The sequence below is a fragment of the Crocuta crocuta genome, unplaced genomic scaffold (genome assembly GCF_008692635.1).
Source record: "Crocuta crocuta isolate KB4526 unplaced genomic scaffold, BGI_CrCroc_1.0 scaffold235, whole genome shotgun sequence".
NCBI lineage: Eukaryota > Metazoa > Chordata > Mammalia > Carnivora > Hyaenidae > Crocuta > Crocuta crocuta.
Window position 1 is genome coordinate 7,878,073 of NW_027531285.1, and position 20,745 is coordinate 7,898,817.

The window sequence follows — 20,745 nt, forward strand, 5'->3', positions numbered from 1 at the left end:
GTTAGGTACTGTGTTTTAGTTATTTCTTGGATCCTTGAGCCATTTGGGCTACGTGTGTGTTTCAATATGCTGAAATGATACCAAATGATATTGCGATGTCTGCGGTGTTATGCTATGAAATGACCCGCATAATGCTTATTACAAATAACGGGGAGAAATGGACTGTGTGGAAGATCTCTCAGAAATGTTGAATTGAGGCAGTGCTGTTTCCGTGCCGGATTTTAGGACCAATAGTTAAGGAGGTGGCCGTGATCCCAACCATGTCATATGTCTTTGGAGAGCACGTCTGCACAGGACATCTCTATTAAACCCCTTGTATTAGAAGGAAACCACACACACACACATACACACACACACGTATTCCCATGGCCAAGTGCTAAGAAGCTGTGAGAATTTCACTTGAAATCTGTTATCCACCAAATATATACTCTATAAACCTTTCTTGGCAGAGTTGGTCTTTTAGGTCTTTATTAAAGACAACATTTGATCAGCACTTGATGGATTCCACAGGTGCCAGGACTCCCTCCCTTCCCCTCCGGTTTATTCTCATTTTGCCCTGAAGATTGGTTTGTCTAAAAGCCAATACCCGCTTTTACTTGGTATGGCCTCCTGGAATCCGGCCCGAGCGCTCGGCTTAGCGGAAACAATCTGCTTGCCCTGGAAGCCCTCCCTAGCACCTCACCTCGCTTGAATCCTCCTGCTGATTGATGACGGCCAGCGCGTCCTCAGCCGCCTGCCGCTTGGCCTCGGCCACTGTGCGCTCCATCTTGGCACGCTCGGTCGTGATCATGTCGTGGGCTTTCCGCTCGGCCTCAGACACGGCCTTCTGCAGCTCGGTCATCGCCTGGCGCTTCACCTCGTTGACCGCCTCCTCTGCGTGCAGGCCACACGGGACAAGAGAACATTTCCCTGTTAGCGCGGGACCTTGGATACGGATCGCTGCGAAACAGAATTCTACAGTAGGGGCGTGGCTCTCATCCCGGATCCTGGGCAGTTCTCGCGGCTGTCTAAGAAGCCAGCCGATTTTGGAAATTCATTTAGGAAAACAGAGTGTGGAGTTTTTTTTTTTTTACCTTTAACTTGCAGGTCTGGGAATATTTTTTAAACTACTACAGTACCACTTTTCTACCCAACTAGTACCTCCAGAAATGATTATGAGCCCAGACTTAGAGAGTTAAAGGACAAAACGACCACAAGAAACCTGTCTGGATAATTTAGACACATTAAGGTGGCTTGGAACAATGCTCTGGGGTAACAGGCATATAGGGAGTGCATGAGTAAAACTTTCAGAAAGAAAGAGGAAGGGGATGGACTTCACACGTCTACACATATAAGTGCTAACAATTATTTTGCTGGTGAAACATACAGCACAACAGTGAAAGGGCATTCACGTGGCAACCATGTCAATGAAGACCCTGTCAAGAAAATCCAAGGTGAAACAGATGATCCGGCTTTTCTTTTTCCCCAGTCATTTCCTGGGTAATGTGGGCATATGCCTGTACAGACTGACTGAATGATAGGGATTCTAAAAAATCATTTTCTCACTTCCAAATTTTAAGCCCTTTGTCCACCTATTCGATCAAAGACATGCACAGCTTCGCATAACCAACTGTTGCACTAGACAAATTTAATTGAATCCTACCAGAGGCCAAAACAATCAGGCCTGCCTACAAACCTGCAAGGTGTCAAATTAGCTCTTTATTTTTGGCTGTGGAAAGGGTGCAAAGATTTGACTAATGTACAATATGAGATTGACAACTGAAACAAGTAATTTCCATTTAAAAAAATTAACTGTTCTAATTAACAAGGGAAAATATCCTCCCCCTAAATTAGTTTATCTAATTTTCATCTTTATTCAAAGCAAAATGACAATGATTAATTGAAAATTTAATAAGCAGTAATTATTAACTTGGCAAACCTAGTACCAATTAACACTCTATTAAAACTAATTATGACATGTTTCATTCAAGTGTTTGCACTTAATTGTTTCACCCACTTAAAAAGCACCTTAATTAAATGTTCTGTTTAATTAAAAACATAGATTCCTAATAAAAATGTTTTACTGTAGATTAAAAATGTAAGAGATGCAAATACTCCTCCAGTTTCTTAAATGTCTGTGGTTTATTTCACACATCTATCGTCCAGGACTCAAGGATCATCAAAAGCCCTCCACTCGTAATTAGTTGTCATGACTTTTGTAGCCTCTGTCACTTTAACAACATTATATCTGAAGTTCTTTCATTTGCAGTTTACTCTCTCTGTTTTTACAAACTAAAATATAAGGGAATGATCCAGACTAGAAATATTAACTAAAATATGTTAAGCCTTTGTTGGTTGCTTTAAGAGATGCCATTTAAAATCTGGATAGAAAGAGAGCACTGCAGAGTTTCACCAGGAGGTGAAAGGATGCCTTTATTACTCTATCATAAACGACCTGGGGGACTAGGGAAGTACTGCCCTTCTAACTATACAGCCAGGGTCTAATTTAGTTTGAATATTCAAGGTGAATTAAAATTCTATCTAAGTGGTAATACAGGACAATAATTTTTGCTTACGATCAAAGCTGTAGCTTGACTAATTGTGTATGCAAATCAGGCAATTTATATTTAAATTATGCATTCCTATTCTAATCCCACAGGCATATACAGATCAGCAAAGAGAGTTGGTAGGACATTTGCAAGGTGCTTGAATATTTATTACCAACTGCAAACATTCACTGATCGTTTGAAAAAGAAATATACTGAAGAAAACACTCGGTGGTGATTTGAAAACCATCTTTATGTTAGATTCCCCCCCCAATTTGATGAAGACTGTTCATACCTTTAGTGTGTTCTGTCGCTTTTGCTGTTGCTTTTAAAAATACTAAGTGTAGGAGAAACCTGATGGGGCCTTCAACATTTGTTAGGATCCCAAATATTTAAAAAAATGTATACTGTTCTACTACATTGTTAAACTATTACTGGGGCAACATGTGGGATGTGAATGGGGTCTGTGAGTTAAATACTATTAAATACTGTTAACGTCCTGATTTTGGTACTTGCACTATAGTTCTATAGGAGAACATCCTTGGTCTCAGTTAATACCCACTAAAATCTTTAGGGTCAAAGGGCATCATGTATGTAACTCCCTCTCAAATGGTTGGCCAAAAATATGCATGACAGAAAAAGAAAGGGAGGGAAGGAAAGAGGGAAAGAAAGATATTAAAGACAATACAGTAAAATAGGGAAAACTGGGTAAAAGGTATAAGGGAATTTTTTACTTTGATTTGCAACTTTTCTGCAAGTCTCAGATCACTTCAGAATAAAATGGTGCTAAATATTATATGATATACTTTCATGCACAGGATATGCTTTTTGCAATTATAATTTTCTGTGAAAAAGGATGCACTGGTTATACAACATTGAACTGAGAGCTCTGCCCCTTTGATATTTTTCAAATACTCTAAGTGTTTTTTTAATTTACTTATCTTTTGCCATAAAGGTATAATACTTTGATTGCAAAGATACACTTTATAGGTTTTCTTCTAAAAAAAATTTTGCCCGCAGCAAAGTTTAGAATCTTGGGGGGAAAGCTTTCAAATTATAACAAGCAGAGTGCAGATGTCACATTCTGCCCTTGGTGGTTTCATCATGCTGGATGCCTTGACACTGTGAACACCAGAAATGCTTTTTAAGAAGCCTATAAAGATAAATATTATAAGCAGTTATTCAAGATTTCCAGATGAAACTGTCACCTGTACTTTGGAGATTTAATATACTCCTTAATATTAGCATCCATCCATGGAAAACTATCCCCAAACTGGTCTTAGGCAGCAGGTTAGGAATACCACTGTGAGAGGAACACAAATTTAATTGACACCACTCTTAAGTCATATCTGAGATGGAAAACCTAAGATAGAATACAGGCACATTTAAACAATGTTCCAAGCATTCGTTTGATAAGGTTTAACCCTTCTTAGAGAGTACATGGACACAATAAAAAACATTGCTCTTTCTCTATTCGCAAAGCCCCCACCATGTCAAGTATACCCAGAATTAGTTTCAGAAACTCACAAAACAGTGAGGAAAAATAATTGGGGACTCAATAGATTACAACATGTTGAATTTTTTAAAAACCTGATTACGTGGAAAATACACAGTGCAGTTTTGAATCTGCTTCCAATTGCTTACCACTTACGGTAGGACTTCCTTTGTGCATAGCTATTCAAGTTGACTTCCCAACAAAGGTGGTATATTCAGAAAAATCTGCTCTCACTTAATAGCAGTCACACAAAGACTTGAGCAGATAATAGCACAGAGAAAGAATTTGGATTACACAAGACTTTACTGTCAATTTTTCTTTATGAACTATCACGGATTTAACTTAAATATACATAAAAAAGGGAAATACAGAGAAAGACTTTCTCCCTCAACATAAAATGTCATCCTTCTGCTTTCCAAAATGGCAATTCTTTATATCTCTTATTGGAGTAAGTTGCACTGACAGCTTAAAAATGGGGGGAAAAAGTGGCTGGAAAGAAGATGCAGCAATTCCTTTTCCAGACAGGTGACACTCAGCACATTTTAACAGCTTGGGGGTATCCCATGACCCATGTAGAAATCTTAGAGGTGATCCAATAAAACTGATAATACTATGCAGTTGAGCAACATATGTATTTAACCTTTAAAGTGAATAATCTATCTGATTTGGATACTAGACGCGCAAGAGACTTTTCTGGTTCTCAATCTAGGTCACTAAGCTTAGATACTATCAGATTTGGAAAATCCTTATCATTTTTACAAAAACAGGTATTTCTTTTAGAAATCTATAAAAATACTTGGATAAGAGCCAAATGATCAAAGTGTCAGCTTTGATTTATAGACACTTTGATCTATATACCCAAAACTATTGACACACAAGTGGGTCAAATCACAACCCAAAGAGACCCTTTCCCTTGACTATTTCTCCTTAATTAGGGTTCCTAAGCCCTACACCCATGTGACCCTTTGCAGAAGTAGCATTCTCCAGTTTCTTAAGTCAAACTATTTTAACAGTCAGAGTTATGGCAGCTTATAACCACAGTCTGTGTCTGTCATATCATCTTTAACTCCTGAAACAAGTTTACGTTTTGTTTCCTGAGTCAGGTTTTGCAAGGTTTTGACTGAACTTTTATAGTGCTGGTGGTCCACCAAGTTTCTGCCAGATCTGAATTTTTCAAAGTCAATGTGTCACCTAGAACTTGAAATCAGCTTCAAAAGGTAGAGGGGTATCTCTTAATGAAAATCTGATGGTGTATTTGGTAGGGTAAAACAGAAGATGAGCAACTTTGTCATTTAACTTAGGAAATAATTTGGCTATGGTCATTGCGTATTAATTAGCACAGAAGATCAATTTTAGATATTGGCTGTAATCATAACATTCCAGAGTGCCTTGGGGCGCTTGGGTAGCTCAGTCAGTTAAGTGCCCAACCTTGGCTCAGGTCACGATCATGCTGTTTGTGGGTTCGAGCCCTGCGACGGGCTCTGTGCTGACAGCTCGGAGCCTGGAGCCTGCTTCGGATTCTGGGTCTTCCTCTCTCTCTGCCCTTCCCCCACTTGTGCTCTATCTCTCTCAAAAAATGAGTAAACATTAAAAAAAAAAATCTTGGAGTGCCTCAATAGTCAACTAGTTTTGATGAGATTTTCTTAAGAATTCAGGAGACATGCCAATTATATCTCAATTTTAAAAAATCAGGAAGAAAGAAGTATACAATTTAATTACCAAAACACTAATTTTTTTTTTTCCTTTAAGAATAAATTACACCCGGGTGGCTCAGTCGGTTAATCGGCCTACTTCGGCTCAGGTCATGATCTCGCAGTCGGTGCATTTGAGCCCTGCGTTGGGCTCTGTGCTTGACAGCTCAGAGCCTGGAGTCTGCTTTGGATTCTGGGTCTCCCTCTCTCTCTGCCCTTCCCCAGCTCGTGCTCGGTCTCTCTCTGTCTCAAAAATAAATAAACATTTTAAAAAAATAAAAAAAAATAATAAACTGCACCTAAGCTGAGACCTCTTCTGCCAACTTTCAGCCTGAAACCATGACAGCACCTGAAAAACAGGGGATTCTAACAGAAATATTGCCAGACGGCCAATTACCTGGCACCGGCAGATGCCACTAAGATAAAAACCATTCCGTGTTCTAATCAGGCCTGGTTGAAGAATATTAATTAGGATTTTAAAATTTTGGTTTGCGGTGGGGGACTGGTTTGTTTTTGTTGTGGTTGGCAGGAAAGGCCTTCCTTGTCGCTCCTCACGTCGCTGCGTGAACAACTGCGCACAGCTGCCAGAACGCTAGACTCGTGTTGTCAACAGTTCTTACCAGCTTTCTTCCAGATCTCCTCTGGCACGTATCCAGAAGCAGGCCTGTGAAGGAATTCCCGATGCGCATCTAGGAAAAGGGTGCAAAGCGGGTGGGGGGAGAAGAAAGCACCATAAGCACGTCATGTCATTACACACAGGAGAAGCCGGCCATGCCCGTTCTCTTGGCTGCTCTACAAAACCATAATTTTAAAAGGCTGAGCATTTCACTTCTAGAAAATAAATGCAAAGAGCAAGGCCGGTCATTAGAGCTCAAGGAAAACAGAAGGTCATTGGTCTAAATGCTTTGGATGCTCGAAATTCAAGGACTTTAGTGATTTCATTATACGATGAGGTATCTCGGAGCTCTCTCACTGTGGGGATTTTGACAGCCATACTTTATTTTATTATAGAATATACATTGTGTCTGGTAGTTGTCCTTTTGAGAGTCAAATTGGTAGTTAGAAACTCAAATCTTAGGCTAATGTTAATTTTCACATGGCTCTGATTCCACCACCTTTCAGTAAATAGTGAGCCTTACTCCGTGGCTAACCAGTCCCCACAATTACCTCTTAAATATCTAGCTGACCACTAAACATTTTCACACAAATTACATCAAATGGGTTTGACAGGTGGAAGCGAGGAAGAATCATCAGAATGGATTCAGAGAGATTTAGTTAACAAAACAGAATTAGTGCATGCTTTCCAAAAAATAAAATGACATCTCACTTTAAATGAAATGTGCTTATCATACTTGGCAAATTGTAAAAGTGTGAGAAAACATCATAATAAAATTGATGTAGGAATGCTACACGTTCACAGAAATGGCAGGACACCTTTAATATTTTCCTACACATCCTTGAAAATAAAGTGTATACAGTCTTCCATAGTTAAAATATACACAACCTGTCTTCCACACCGAATTTTCCCTGAAAGCGTATGTATTTAGGGGTTTAGGGAAAGAAATCACTTTAACTTTTATAAATAAAACAATCATTCAACCCATGATAAATTTCAAGTAATTAAAAATTTCCCTACATTTATAAGAAATGTCAAGTAGCAGAATACAGAATATAGAAAACAGAAAAGCTCAATCAATTTAGGTAAGTATATATCATTTTACATTTGAATGCCTTAAACAGATTTGAATGTTTTGATTCCTTGTAGGGTACACAGATTTATCAGCTGACTAAAACTGAAGATTTCCCCAACTATTCTGAATTAGCACAAGCTTATTATATCTTAATGAAGGGCATTTGGAAACTCTCTGTATTATCTCTGCAATGTTTCTTAAAATCTAAAATTAGTCCAAATAAATAATTATTTTTAAAGTTTTCATTATAATTGCATGATTACTTGATAATTGGATGGACTGAAATACCCATGCATTCTCATGCACACATTGATTTCTATAAGGAAAATGATGAAAACCAAAATGTTTTTATTTAAGTAATTTTCATCCTTATAACAGCTAGATAAGTGCACAACTTCAAGGAAATATGATATGGCTAATTAGATTTGTCAAGATTAACTTCCACACCACTGTAAGTATTTCCAGAAGAAATAAAGAAAGTGTAATCAAGTTCACATGTAGTCATGTGACACAATGAAACAGAGATGGACTTATGGCAGCTTTTAAAGACAATTTTAAAGACTTGGGCTTAAGTATAATTTATTAGAAAAGAATTGATATGTAAAGTCTGAAGGCAAACAGGAAAATCATGACTTCTCCAAAGTAGCAAAAAAAGAAGTGTTTTCCAATTATTGGATTAAGAAAAGATCAATAGCTTTATAAAAAATGTATTTTTTTTTTTAAAATAAATGACCAATCGTTATTAGAGGGAATGGGAAAGGTAATATTAGATTATCCAAAGATGATGCATGAAAGATACTACTTACTGGCCCCAGAGAGCATAGGCGGAAAAAAGTTTGTTCTAGAGCCCAGTGAAGTTGAATCTTGGCTTTGCTACCTACTAGGCAGGTGACATTGAGTAAACTAGTTTCTCCAGGTCTCAGTCACCACACCTATAAAGTGGGGACACTAATACAACATCTGAGTGAACTGCTATGGGAACTGACCAAGGTACTTCCTACTGCACGCCAGGCACTACACACCCCAAACTCTCATTAGACATTACATGCTATTATCTTCATTATTATCATCACTGCTATTGTTATTTAGTAGGCTGTCCAGTAAGAATGGATACTTATTTCCTCATTAAGAATTAAGGGGTGCCTGGTGGCTCAGTCGGTTAAGTGTCCGGATTCGGCTCAGGTCATGATCTCAAGGTTAGTGGGTTCGAGCCCTGTGTCGGGCTCTGTGCTGACAGCTAGCTCAGAGTCTGGAGCCTGTTTTGGATACTGCGTCTCCCTCTCTCTGACCCTCCCCTGTTCATGCTGTCTCTCTCTCTCTCTCTCTCTCTCAGAAATAAATAAAACATAAAAATTTTTAAAAAAGGAATTAAGGTGAAGAAAACCACCTTAAAATTTCTTTTTTTCTCCCAGCACTTAAATCCATATAGCACAAAACTTAAAAAAGAAAACAAACAAAAAACTGTGAAGAGATTTGGATTAAGCAATATACAACAGTAATTTTTTATTCCCTGAGGATATGTCACTTGGGATAGAAGTTATTTACATAGGAATTCTCTGTCTTATTCCTTGTTGGAAAGTCCTCAAATTTCTTAAATGATACTTTTATAAATTTTATTTAAAACTCATGAATGTTTATAGCTCCCAGATTTACTCAAAGATGATGTATAAGGGTTAGTTATGTGCCAACTTCCTAGGTGCTGTACAGTCAGATTGTGATGGTCCATACACTGCAGAGTTGTGCAGTATTTCACCTTGGCTATATCTCCCCTAAAATTCAGTGACATATAGACTTACACTGCACCTGACCTTGACACCTGAAAGAAACACCAAAGTCAACCAAGAAAAGTTTTCTTAAACCCACTCTATCTCCTTAAATAATTTCTTTTCAGGGGCGCCTGGGTGACTCAGTTGGTTGAGCGTCCAACTTCGGCTCAGGACATGATCTCGCAGTTCGTGGGTTCCAGCCCCGTGTCGGGCTCTGTGCTGACTCCCAGCTGACTGCCTGGAGCTTGCTTCAGATTCTGTGTCTCCTTCTCTCTTTGACCCTACCCTGCTCAGCTGTCTCTCTCTCTCAGAAATAAATAAAACATTAAAAAAATTTTTTTAAAAAGAATTTCTTTTCATAATAAGAGAAAAATCTAGAGCAAGTAAGTTATTTTTATAAAACAGACAAAGATTTATATCTATATATGTACTTTATAATACCCTCTCCAGTTTAAGTTACTGTGTCCTAGCTAAACATCAGGTCTACCAACCAAATGAATGAAATCATCAGTAGATGTACTCCTCAGATTCTATTTTTGATATACTTATGAATACTACAGTCACTACAGAAATGAAATGACTAATAAGTATATTACTATCTTCTGTTGAAGTAGCAGCAATAACAGTGTCTATACAGGCAATATTGAGTTTGAAAAACAAAAACATCCAGGGGCACCTGGGGGGCTCAGTCAGTTAAGCGTCTGACTCAATTTCAACTCAGGTCATGATCCCACGGTTTGTGAGAGCAGGCCCTACGTCGAGATCTGTGATGACAGCATGGAGCCTGCTTGGGATTCTCTCTCTCCCCTCTCTCTGCCACTCCCCCACTCATACATGTTATCTCTCTCTCTCTCAAAATAAATAAATAAAAATTTTTAAAAACCCAAAAGAAACCAAGTTTTAAAAATTTGCTCAAGTTGCTCAATATGACGAGACAACTTCTCTCCCAGGACTTCCTTAGTATAAAATGTTGACTGATCTAGACAAACCTATGTAAAACACCTTAAGTTTTTAAGGCCCAAATTTTAAAGAAGCTAATTTTTAAACCATTAAATATTAACCACCTATAAAATATCAGTTGCTATAAAATGGCGAGTTGTAGTAAAACATAGTCATAGAAAGAAAGACAGAAGAGCCTGTAAGAGGTGGTTTAAAATGTGAAATGTATACATACATAACTACTGAAAGATGGCAAAATTGCAGAAAAGCCCTATGGCTCGCTTTGGGAAGCAAATTGCTTGGGGGCAAGAGGAGAAGAGGAGGAGACTCCGGAAGACAACGACACATCTATGAAAAGAGGAGACTGCGTCAAGGTGCGGGAGTTGTTACCAGAAATGTGAAAGAACAGAAAAACCAATCTACAATGTATGAGATGGAAGATGCACTACACTTACGAAAGAATGGAGACCATTGGATACTAGAAACATCAAGGGCCGCCATCAATATATATGAAGGGATGAGCTGATAGACTTTGAAGAACCAGTGGGACCTCATTTGACCCAGGACAGCAAGGCTCAAAACTTGGCAGCACCTAGGTATGGCCTTCATCCTGTAGTGGGCAGAATGAGGCTGAGATCATGATAATATCGATCACAAAAACCATCAAAGGAAAGGAGAGGTGAAGTGAATTCATCTTTATAAGTTCTACTTACTATTTTTAAGAATAATAAATTCAGACCCTTCAATATTATGTTTCAGAAGCCCAAACCAAACCGAGAAGCCAGAACTGCACTAGGACTTCAGTTTTTAATAATAAAAATATCTAGTGCTCGAGGAGGCAATCATCTTTTCTTGTTTTTAAAAGATGGGAATATTTAACTAATACTTTTATTAACGCATCTTTTTTAACCCAACACACTTAAATACAGTAGGCACTCTCCTTAGGAGCTCAGCTGAATCGTCTTGAAATGAATTTCATGGTGTGATTCAAAGGCATCAAAATAAGCATATAAAACACTAAACTTTTGTATGTAGATATACTCTGAATAGTGTTTGTGGTTTTTTATAATCTGCTGGTAAGAAATGATATATTTCTTTGGTTGGGAGCAAACTATTTTCCTATAGCCTTGTATTATGAACTAGGGCCCTAAAGGTACAACATATTTACTGAGTTTAAAACAGAATTTCCCTTTTCTACTTTTCCTGCCTGTTAAATAAAGCAGCCATCTAAAAAGTGGAGATATTTTCAGAATGAAAAAGTACCTAAGAATCGACTCTAATTTTATAATCTTGCATACCACCAAGATACTGTACCACCACTATCCTTTAAAGTACTTTTTGAGATTACATGCTAGAAATAATAATAACTGCTATTACTTTTTATCACATCTACTATGGGCGGGGCACTGTATGGTTTATACCTATTAACTCATTTAATACAGAAACATCCCCATTTTATAGATGAGGAAAGTGAGGCACAGAGAGTTACTTGCCAAAGGTGACGAAACTAAGAAGGAGGGGAGTGGAAGTTTGAGTCCAAACAATCTGTGCTCCTAACCTTCATGCTACATTTCCTGAGGTTTTTGACAGTAATGAGAAATTCTATGATTCAATCCTGTGATAATCATAAAGCTTGCTCATCAGTGGAATTTTAAAATACCAATTTCCCTACCAATCTACTTGAGGTAAGGGTGGTATCAATTTGCCAAACTTGAAATTTCTGAGCTTTTTATGAATGATCGACTCGACTTTTCATTCCAATTAAAAGAAACAAAAACCTCGTTCTGACATTTCCCTTTCTGGCTAGAGTTAAACCCTCACCAAAACACACATGAAGGTATTTTCAAAATTCCATACACTCTCGTCATAACATTGACACATTCAAAACACAGACACACACACACAGGAAAAATACATTCCTGTTTCAAAGATATAGGTCTCAGGCTCTGACATTAGTCCATCATTAGATATTTCTTTTAATTGCAATGGTATAAAAAACGTCTTGAGAAACACAGAGAGAAGGCATACAAATACAAGATGAGCTGTAGAAAGATTCTAGAACAATCCACAGGCAGTAAAAAGAAATTAAAGGAAATAAAATGTCAGGAGTCAAGAGAGTGATCTGAATAGCACACTGAGAGAAAAGGGGAATGGAGACAAAGGGTGGAGAAAAGCAGCAGCAGAGGGATCCAGAAAAACGCTGGGGGAGCCCAGGAGGTGCTAACGGGCAGCTACCTACCTGCATGTACCAAAGTAATTCTATTTCAGTGACTGTATCTGTCCATTCTGATGGCATTAACTTGCTCTTCAGTGAAAAGTCACAATGTCACAAAACTTACATGTACGAAGAACAAGCCATACTTTGAAAACAGAGACAACTGTGTTAAGAATTAGCTTTCTAACTTGAGTACCTGAACATTTGTGGAGTTTTTCCTGGAAACAGAAGAGTTAACAATAAAAATAATACAAATCTAAATCTCAAGGAAAAATCCATTACTTTGAAGAGTCCTTCAAGATATCAACCTGTTTTTGACTTAAAGAGTAGAAATAACATCACGGGTTCAGTATGTACTCAATTTTTAAATTGTTCAAGGGGCTATTCAAAAAAGCCTTTATTTAATATCTGGGGAAAAGTCCCAAAATTTAATTAGTAATAGATTAATCATGCTCTCTCACTAATCCCTCACACTGACTTAACAGTATGGATGTATTTCAAAAGCAAGAATGGGAGTCAGCTTAATAAGTATAACACAGCGGTCATGGAGGTTATGCTCTCTGTCCAGTCCCTAAATGCACTTTAAAAATGCTCAGAACGTGTGTGTGACTAAACGTTGCCAGTGTTTCCAAGCTAGGGAGGTAAGCAAGGAAATATTTGGAACTAAAGATATCTCCTATATTATTGTTCTGAAGTTCTGCAGTCTCATTTGACCTTAGCAGCAGCTGCAGAAATGAGAGAATCGGTCTCAAAGCAACACGTGTACTGTAACTGTAGGACACAGAAATCTACGAGTACATAAAGCTGTAGACGTATCCCTGGCTCTTATCTATACACACACATGCCCCACTACACACTTTCCAGAGGCAGAAAATAGACTCATCAGCCAGTAATCTCCAATCCTTTCTTTACACATCAATACATTAAACTCTAAAACCTAGGAGAGAACCTTAGAAGGCGCTTAATATGAAGGCTTGTGGTCCACGTTTACAAACCGGACCGGCTCTCTTAGAGCCACAGCCCAGCCCAGAAAACAAAACTGAAAGGCTTCGAGGCTAAGAAAGGACGTGCAATGAAATAACATGCAGGATGCTTAAACTTGCACATCATGTGGCCCCTGAAAAGTTACCTCTAAAGTTGTAATGGTTTCTTGAAAGGAAATCTAGGGGTCTGTGTCCCTAAGGAACATGACTGTGTGTTAAAAGAAAAGAGTAGGGGTCCAAACAAAGAAAGGAAATGCTTGCGGTCTTTGAATAATACCACCTACAAAAGCTTAATGCCAAAGCAACCTCATATTACCAAAACTATGAGCTCGTGAAGCATCTTGGGAAATAATTTGTGTACTCCTAAAAAGTTTTAGAACCAACTTTATTATTTTAATTAGCAGGGAAGCTACACCCATCTTCCGGAAAAATATACAATTGCATCACCAGAATGTGTATGCAATGGTGGTGACAATCTAATGTGTTCTAGACTCTGTGTGCTGAAAATAACAACACACTTCAGCGTGAGGTCCTATCAGCTTCTGAACTTTCTCTTTTACAGCAGGCAGCAGATAATGCTAATCTTGTCAGTTCAGGGGACCAAACTGAAGTGGTCCTATGGTACCAGGCCACCAGCTATGGCCCTGTCTATCTTCTCAATAGACTAAAAGTTCCTCAAGGGAAGAAAGGATTTTTTTTCCCCATTATCCCATTGCCTAGCACAATGCCTGGCACACAGTAAACATTCAAGAAGTAAGGACTGACTCAATGAATCTGTTCAATAAAGCAGGTTAAACTGAATACTTCTACTCCTCAAAATTGAGTTTAGTTTAAGGTTCTCAATTTTTGCCTACATTGGATGGTTAAAAATACCTTCCTTATTTGTCCTGAAAAGATCTATCATGATTAGCCAATTTTTGTTCATCAGAAGGAAAAGAAAACCAGCATGTGTACTCGGCTCGGCTCTAAATAGTTTTGTGTGGACCATCATTGGTTCAAACCTATTTTCATTGCTTGCCTTAACAAAATCTAATAAAGGCACATTTGTCTTTAAAACACACTTTAGAATAACGCCCAGAGGGTAAAGTAAGTGACTTGGAGTCTTTCTTTATACAATACTTATACTGGTAATAGGCATTCAGCATTCAGCGATCAGCAGCAATCCACAAACCTAAGCACAAAGGAAACTTTACTACCTAGGAATAATTTTTAATAAAAAAAAGATACTATGATCCACTGCCACTATATACAGGTTTTTAATTTTTGATAATCAGCCATGGGCAATAATGAGGCCAAAGTCATGACCTTGATCAGCACGTGTATGCAATTAGTTCTGTTTGTGGTGCGGACTGTGCCCTAACCTGAGTTAGCTGACAGGTGTGGAGCTAAGCCAAGTAAGAAAACGAAATGATAGCACACAGATCAACACACATCCATCACCACTAAGTGCACTTGGATGGAACACACGTGTGGTGGCCAGCGGTGTGAATGGTGACATCTTGCTATTAATTGTAAGGCAAAAGTTCACAGGCCACTCCAACATTCTCCCAGGTTCAGGATTTCTTTCCATATATTTGTGATGATATTTTATTTATAAGCCCAACAATGCTCATTTATTAATATAAAATATGGCTACGTATTAAGTATTCAACTTCTGAAGAACAGCTACATTGATAGTCCTATAACTAGTCCTATAACTAGAATTCATAAAGAATTTATGCGAGTTTAAGTCAAGGTCAAGCCACTGGACAACAGTGCTACCTTCATGACTAATTTGCAAATGGCAGTGGGGAAACTACAGAACTGATAGGTCTCTCTTCCTGGTTAAGTGTTTTATTTTTTTTTATTTTATTTTATTTTTTTATTTATTTCTAGGAGAGAGAGAGAGAGACAGCGTAAGCAGGGGAGGGTCAGAGAGAGAGGGAGTCATAGACTGAAACAGGCTCCAGGCTTTGAGCTGGCAGTCAGCACAGAGCCCGACGCGGGGCTCGAACCCACGAACCGAGAGATCATGACCTAAGCGAAAGTCGGACGCTTTCCGACTAAGCCACCCAGGCGCCCCTTAAGTGTTTTATTAAAATAAAAGATATAGCTAGAAAACAAGGCTGTTTTAGAGACTGGGTCTTAAATTAAAAATCAGGCACCACACATCTCAAATACTGTGTGCAGCAGTTGATTTCAGGGCCCTGGAGAGCTTGCTAGAAGGTGCAGAAGGCTGGGGCCTGCACCCTGAGATGCTGTTCTTGCAGACTGGAGACAAGGTACAAACAGCTGTTCTATGAAGAGTGTGTGAGTGACACAGATGACATTCTGGCCAAGCTTTGAAGCCCTGTCCTAAGCCCAACAGGAGCCTGGAAAAGGAGGTTAAGTTCTGTGACCCGCTCTGTATAAGCCAATGTGCACCCGGCTCCCTAACGGAGAGACGAGGCCTATCTGGGGATGTCAAGTGTTTATCGTTCTAGAATGCCTGACATATCCTTTATTTTTGAAAGGACAGATCAAACGTGAAATCAGCATTAAGACGGTAGGAAGTGTCTGTTCAGTATGTCCATCCAAAGAAACGGTACCTAATGCGACTGGGTCTGGGTTGACAGGACTCTGCTGCCTGGAGTGGCTGCTGCTGCCACCGCCACCCTTTTTCAAGTCCTCAGCGTCACTGTAGCGCCGGATCCAGTAATTCAGCTCCTCCCGGTCTGCTTCCTGACATCGCCTTAGTACAGTGAGAGATCGCCGTGTTTTCTCCACCATGTCCATTATGCAGTTTAACAGCTGTGTGAGAAACGGGGCACGGGGGAAGAACACAACAATCACCACAACGTAAAGACTCTGGTGGGCAGCGAAACTATTTTAGGACAATGAAGGATGTGATTTTATTCCTGAAGGCTTCAGTCTAGTATTTTCAAAGGTCAGATTTGAAATGGAGACCCAACAGATGAGTAAACTCAATGGGAATGAGAGTGAAACGTGGGAGGCGTGAACATGACTCATGACAGAGATTTCAGCTGAAGGCACACAGCCAACTTCCAAATACTAATCCCATTACTGTATAAACCAAATGACCCGTTTGCAATAAAACAGGAACCCACTGATCGGGCTTTGTGGACTCCTTTCCACGACCTCCCATCTCTCTTACGTTAGTGGCTTTGATATCAATGTAGACATCAAATCCTAGATTTTACTTCAAATATTCCCACTCTTTATATTTTTCAAGGAGAGCACAAAACATGATACCCTCAAAGGATCCCCAACATTTCTATTTTGTCACAGAACTCCAGTCCTTTTCAAAACATATTTTAACCTAAATGATTACCGACATCTTACATGGTCAAGATGTTTCCATTCCTCTGCCCATTCTCTGTCTGTTAGTCTGTGATCAATCATTTCTTCTTGACGTGTGCCATGCAACCCTATGAATGTAGAGCAGAAGGCTGAATCACACGAAAGCATTCGGGACATAATCCATATGCACACAGGCACTTAGCAAAGACTAAACTAAATGATGTGAAAATACATTCGATTGTGAATGGAGACATAAGTCATACTCAGATTCACAATTACCTAATGGGCTCTTCATCGAATGATAAAATGTTACAACTAAAAGGAATTATAGAGGTCATCTGGTCAGAATGCTTTCTTTTACATATGAAGAATTGTGGAGTAAAGTGACACCAAGCGCTTAGTCCATTATCCATATGATTTCCCAAAGTGAAAATATAAATATATCCTCTTAACAAACACAAGAATCCACAAGCAGACATTCAGTGGTGCCAAAGTGTACCTTTCTAGCATTAAAAATAAAGACAGCACAGAGTTATGCTTTTCTAAAACAAGCATGGTAAAATTTCTCCACATTTCAGCATGGGCGAAGGAAAGGACACAATCCTGTTGCATAGACCTCCATGATGAAATTGAGCCATGAAGACACGGCTTGCACAATGTGAAAGCGGTGTATACTCACTCAATTTGCCAAAGCATAAAAAAAAGAAAGAAATGGGACATCACTTATGAAAAAATTCAACACACCATATATAATTTTGGACAATACCTTCCATCCAAGCCAAGCAGATGAAAATCCCAATTTGTAGTCTCTAGCAGTAAGTATTAATGCTCTTTCACATCACAGTTAAGGCACACCCCAAAAAAGTAGCCTGGAAATGCGCACCAAGGAAGGGAGCAATGACAGCAATGGACATGTGCAATTAGGGAGGAGGGTCATCAAAATGGAAAATTAATGTGTCTCACGAGAAGACAGGGTGGAAGGCTGTGATCAGAGATGCCCGGAAACATGTTGCTTCTCCTGCAAATCCATCATGGATGAAACAGCTTATTGTCCACTACAAGGGAAAGGCACTGGACTATGGCAATACTTTCCATTTTAAATGATTACAACTCCTTTTTGGTTGGTACGTCACACACTGTTACTGTCAATAACAAATTAAACGTGGTGTGGTTTGGGCTTCTGGGCACCCAGGCTCCTTCTCAAGAGGGCAGTGGGTAGGAGTTAAAGGACAATAAGAGTTATGAGATATTACACTTCACTTTCTGTGAAATCAGAGTGGTTAGAAGTCCCCTCTTTTATCTGATTTGCAGAAATAAAGATGACGAGTCACGTGACTCTTTTTAAGCCAACCATGGAATGCGATTTAATTTATAGCTAATACAAGGGAATACATGCCAGTGCTTTCTCCCATTAAATAAAGAGCTAGACATAAAACACTTCACATAATTCTTGTCTAATTAGAGCATGTTCGGAGATTCATTTTTAAAGTTAAAAATGTCAATGCCACCTATTGGTAAAAAAGTAAAATTGCAAATATGTGTTAATAATTTGCATAACAGAAAAGACATTGGGAGAAAGTAATATTTAGTTACTACTCTGTTTGTTGTGACTATTTCAAGTTGAAATGTTTGCAAATATGTAATTTTTGTTGACTTATTTGTTGCTTGTATTTTAGGAAAAAAAACCACTACCGTTGAATGAGTCATCACAGAAAACAGAGAGTGATGAAATATGGCATCGACATTCACAATGGAAGCATCATACTATTTGCTTTTAAGGACCAAGAACTCCAGAGGTCTCGAAAGTTTCAAAACTTCCAGGATGCTTGGGGTGGCTCAGTTGGTTTAATGGGCACCTTCGGCTCAGGTCAGGATCTCACGGTTCAGGAGTTCACGCCCCATTCTGGATTCGCTGCTATCAGTGAAGAGCCCGCTTTGGATCCTCTGCCCCCTTCCCGCTTTCTGCCCTTCCTCTACTTGTGCTTGCACACTCTCTCTCTCTCTCTCTTAAAGAGACTTAAAACACTTAAAAAAAAGTTTCAAAAATTCAGCAGATCTAAACCAGATGATATTCAGATAAAATTCAGAAACCAGATAAAACTCAGATGATACAAGCTCTAACACCTGAAGTAATATTAATAAGCACCAAGATGTCTGTGGCTAATGAGATGCCAACATTTGTAGAAACCTAAGCTTCATCTCATTAAAAAAAATGTACATTACAAACATGTTTGAGCCCAAGCACTTGGTGAGAAAATACATCATTTGTGCTTCTGAACTCTGAAGGTCATTTGTTAGATAGAATTGAATCTTTAAAAAGGAAAAACTAAGACAGCTCAAAATTTTACATTTATTAATTTCTCTATTTCAGAAATTTAAATATTCATTACCACAGGTTTTAATACCAGAAGAATATACTATGGGAAAATGGCTCATAATCATTAAAGGGCACATTTTCATTTGTGGGCAATTTGACAACAATGTTGAATTCTAACTGATTCTTACAGAAGATTTTAGCTAACTAGACTAAAACTCTAAGTTTTCTTATAAATTAATGCTGCTTGTAAAGGGATTTTATTAATTAAAAAATTCTAGTGAGTGTATATCTCTCCATATTAGGCATTTATAAGTCATACCAGACCAAGTATACATTTATGACAATTTTTATATTCTCAAAATGGCAGCCTGATGTAACACCATAATTTGTTACTCATACATCAAGATTTTATTTTGCATTAACACACACTAAACTCTGCCAGACTTTAGGGATGGTTAAGTAGTTGCACATATTTATAGAGATTAGCACTATTAGTTTTATAAGCTAATATAATTAAAAGGTAAGGAACGTGGTCTGAAGAAAAATCACATAAAACCAGTGGGTACAGATATAATTCATAAAGGAATATTTTACATTACTAGATGAAAACATAATCATTGCACATAAGCATAATTACTTCCGTGCTGATTACTTTATAGTGCACTGGAACTAATATTTTATAAAACAGCATTTGCTGCCTAAGAAAGAGGCCATTTCTTAACACTTACAAGAGAAGGATATCTTGAATTGGTCTCACAATGAACTGGTGACTCCACTTCTATTTAAAAGTGAGCAATTATGATTTGGGGACATGAACTCCTAAATGAATGACAGGGCTTTTGCTTAGAAGGAGACTGTTACCCCATTTGATTTGGGGGGTCAAAATACTGATCCAGATTGAGAAGAACAACCATTTTTGAGAACTCTTCAGAAATGGTAGCGGAGAGAACATTAGATTGGTTATTAGGAAAGCACAAATTATATGCTTAGCCATTTGTTTGACACAGTGTGTAAACGTACTGTTGTGTCGCAACAGAACTACTGGTTTACTATCTCACAACCAGGGCCTCAATTGCCCCTCCTCTCACCCTGACCCTCCCTTTCTACTTTCTGAACATTTGGAAGATTAAGTTTTATCGAAAGCCAAAAAGACCCCAATGTGGCAGCCCTGCTTACTAGCAGCCTCGTGAGAAACTGAAGAGAAACTTCTGCCCGTCACGCTATCTCTGCCTGTGGCTAAAAACACTATCTCTGCTATTCGAGCAGCGGATAACTGGCTGGCTGTGTCTCCCTAAACTCTGCATTCGCAGCTCTGTGTTCTGGTTTCTCACTTAGACTTCATCCCTTGCTGTTTTCTCCATCCTGTCCGCCAAGTCCACCACGTCAGGAAAGTTCGTCAGCAACTAGCTGACTAAAGTCCTGCTGGTATGTGGTGTGGACACAGGACATGGAAAAGGGAGAAAGGACTGACTATTGCTCTCGGTTTATAAACAGCTCAATTCACCAAAAAAAGAATTACAAGAGCTCAGGAGCAGTGCTCTGACGCCGAGTGTCAAATCTTACCTTGTTCATCTTCCATCTTATGTGTCATGGTGGGCACCTGCTGTTTAGAAGGCAATGTCTCCCTAAATGCTTCACTTCAATAGTTTTATGTAAAGAAGGAATGAACACAGGCGAATGGAACACATATTTACCCAAACTCATTTTTTCTTTGGTACTTTGATCTATGACACCAAACTGTCAATACTAAATTCAATCACTGTCACTTTCAGGTGAAAAATGTACCAAATCATTCCTCAGAGAACACCTGTTGATTTAAATCATGCCATGTCATACTTTTCAAA

At 38.6% G+C, this 20,745-nt stretch overlaps 1 protein-coding gene across 1 annotated transcript in view; it reads right to left on the reverse strand.

Annotated features, from left to right (window-relative positions):
* Window positions 1–20,745, reverse strand: part of RUNX1T1 (RUNX1 partner transcriptional co-repressor 1) — a 111,578-nt gene that overhangs the window by 12,559 nt on the left and 78,274 nt on the right. The window contains exons 7-10 of the mRNA XM_077771229.1: window positions 16,627–16,712; window positions 15,873–16,074; window positions 6,332–6,400; window positions 683–873 (exon numbers count right to left, since the gene is read on the reverse strand). Of these exons, the coding sequence (XP_077627355.1) occupies window positions 683–873; window positions 6,332–6,400; window positions 15,873–16,074; window positions 16,627–16,712 (548 nt within the window). The remainder of the gene's footprint in view (window positions 1–682; window positions 874–6,331; window positions 6,401–15,872; window positions 16,075–16,626; window positions 16,713–20,745) is intronic.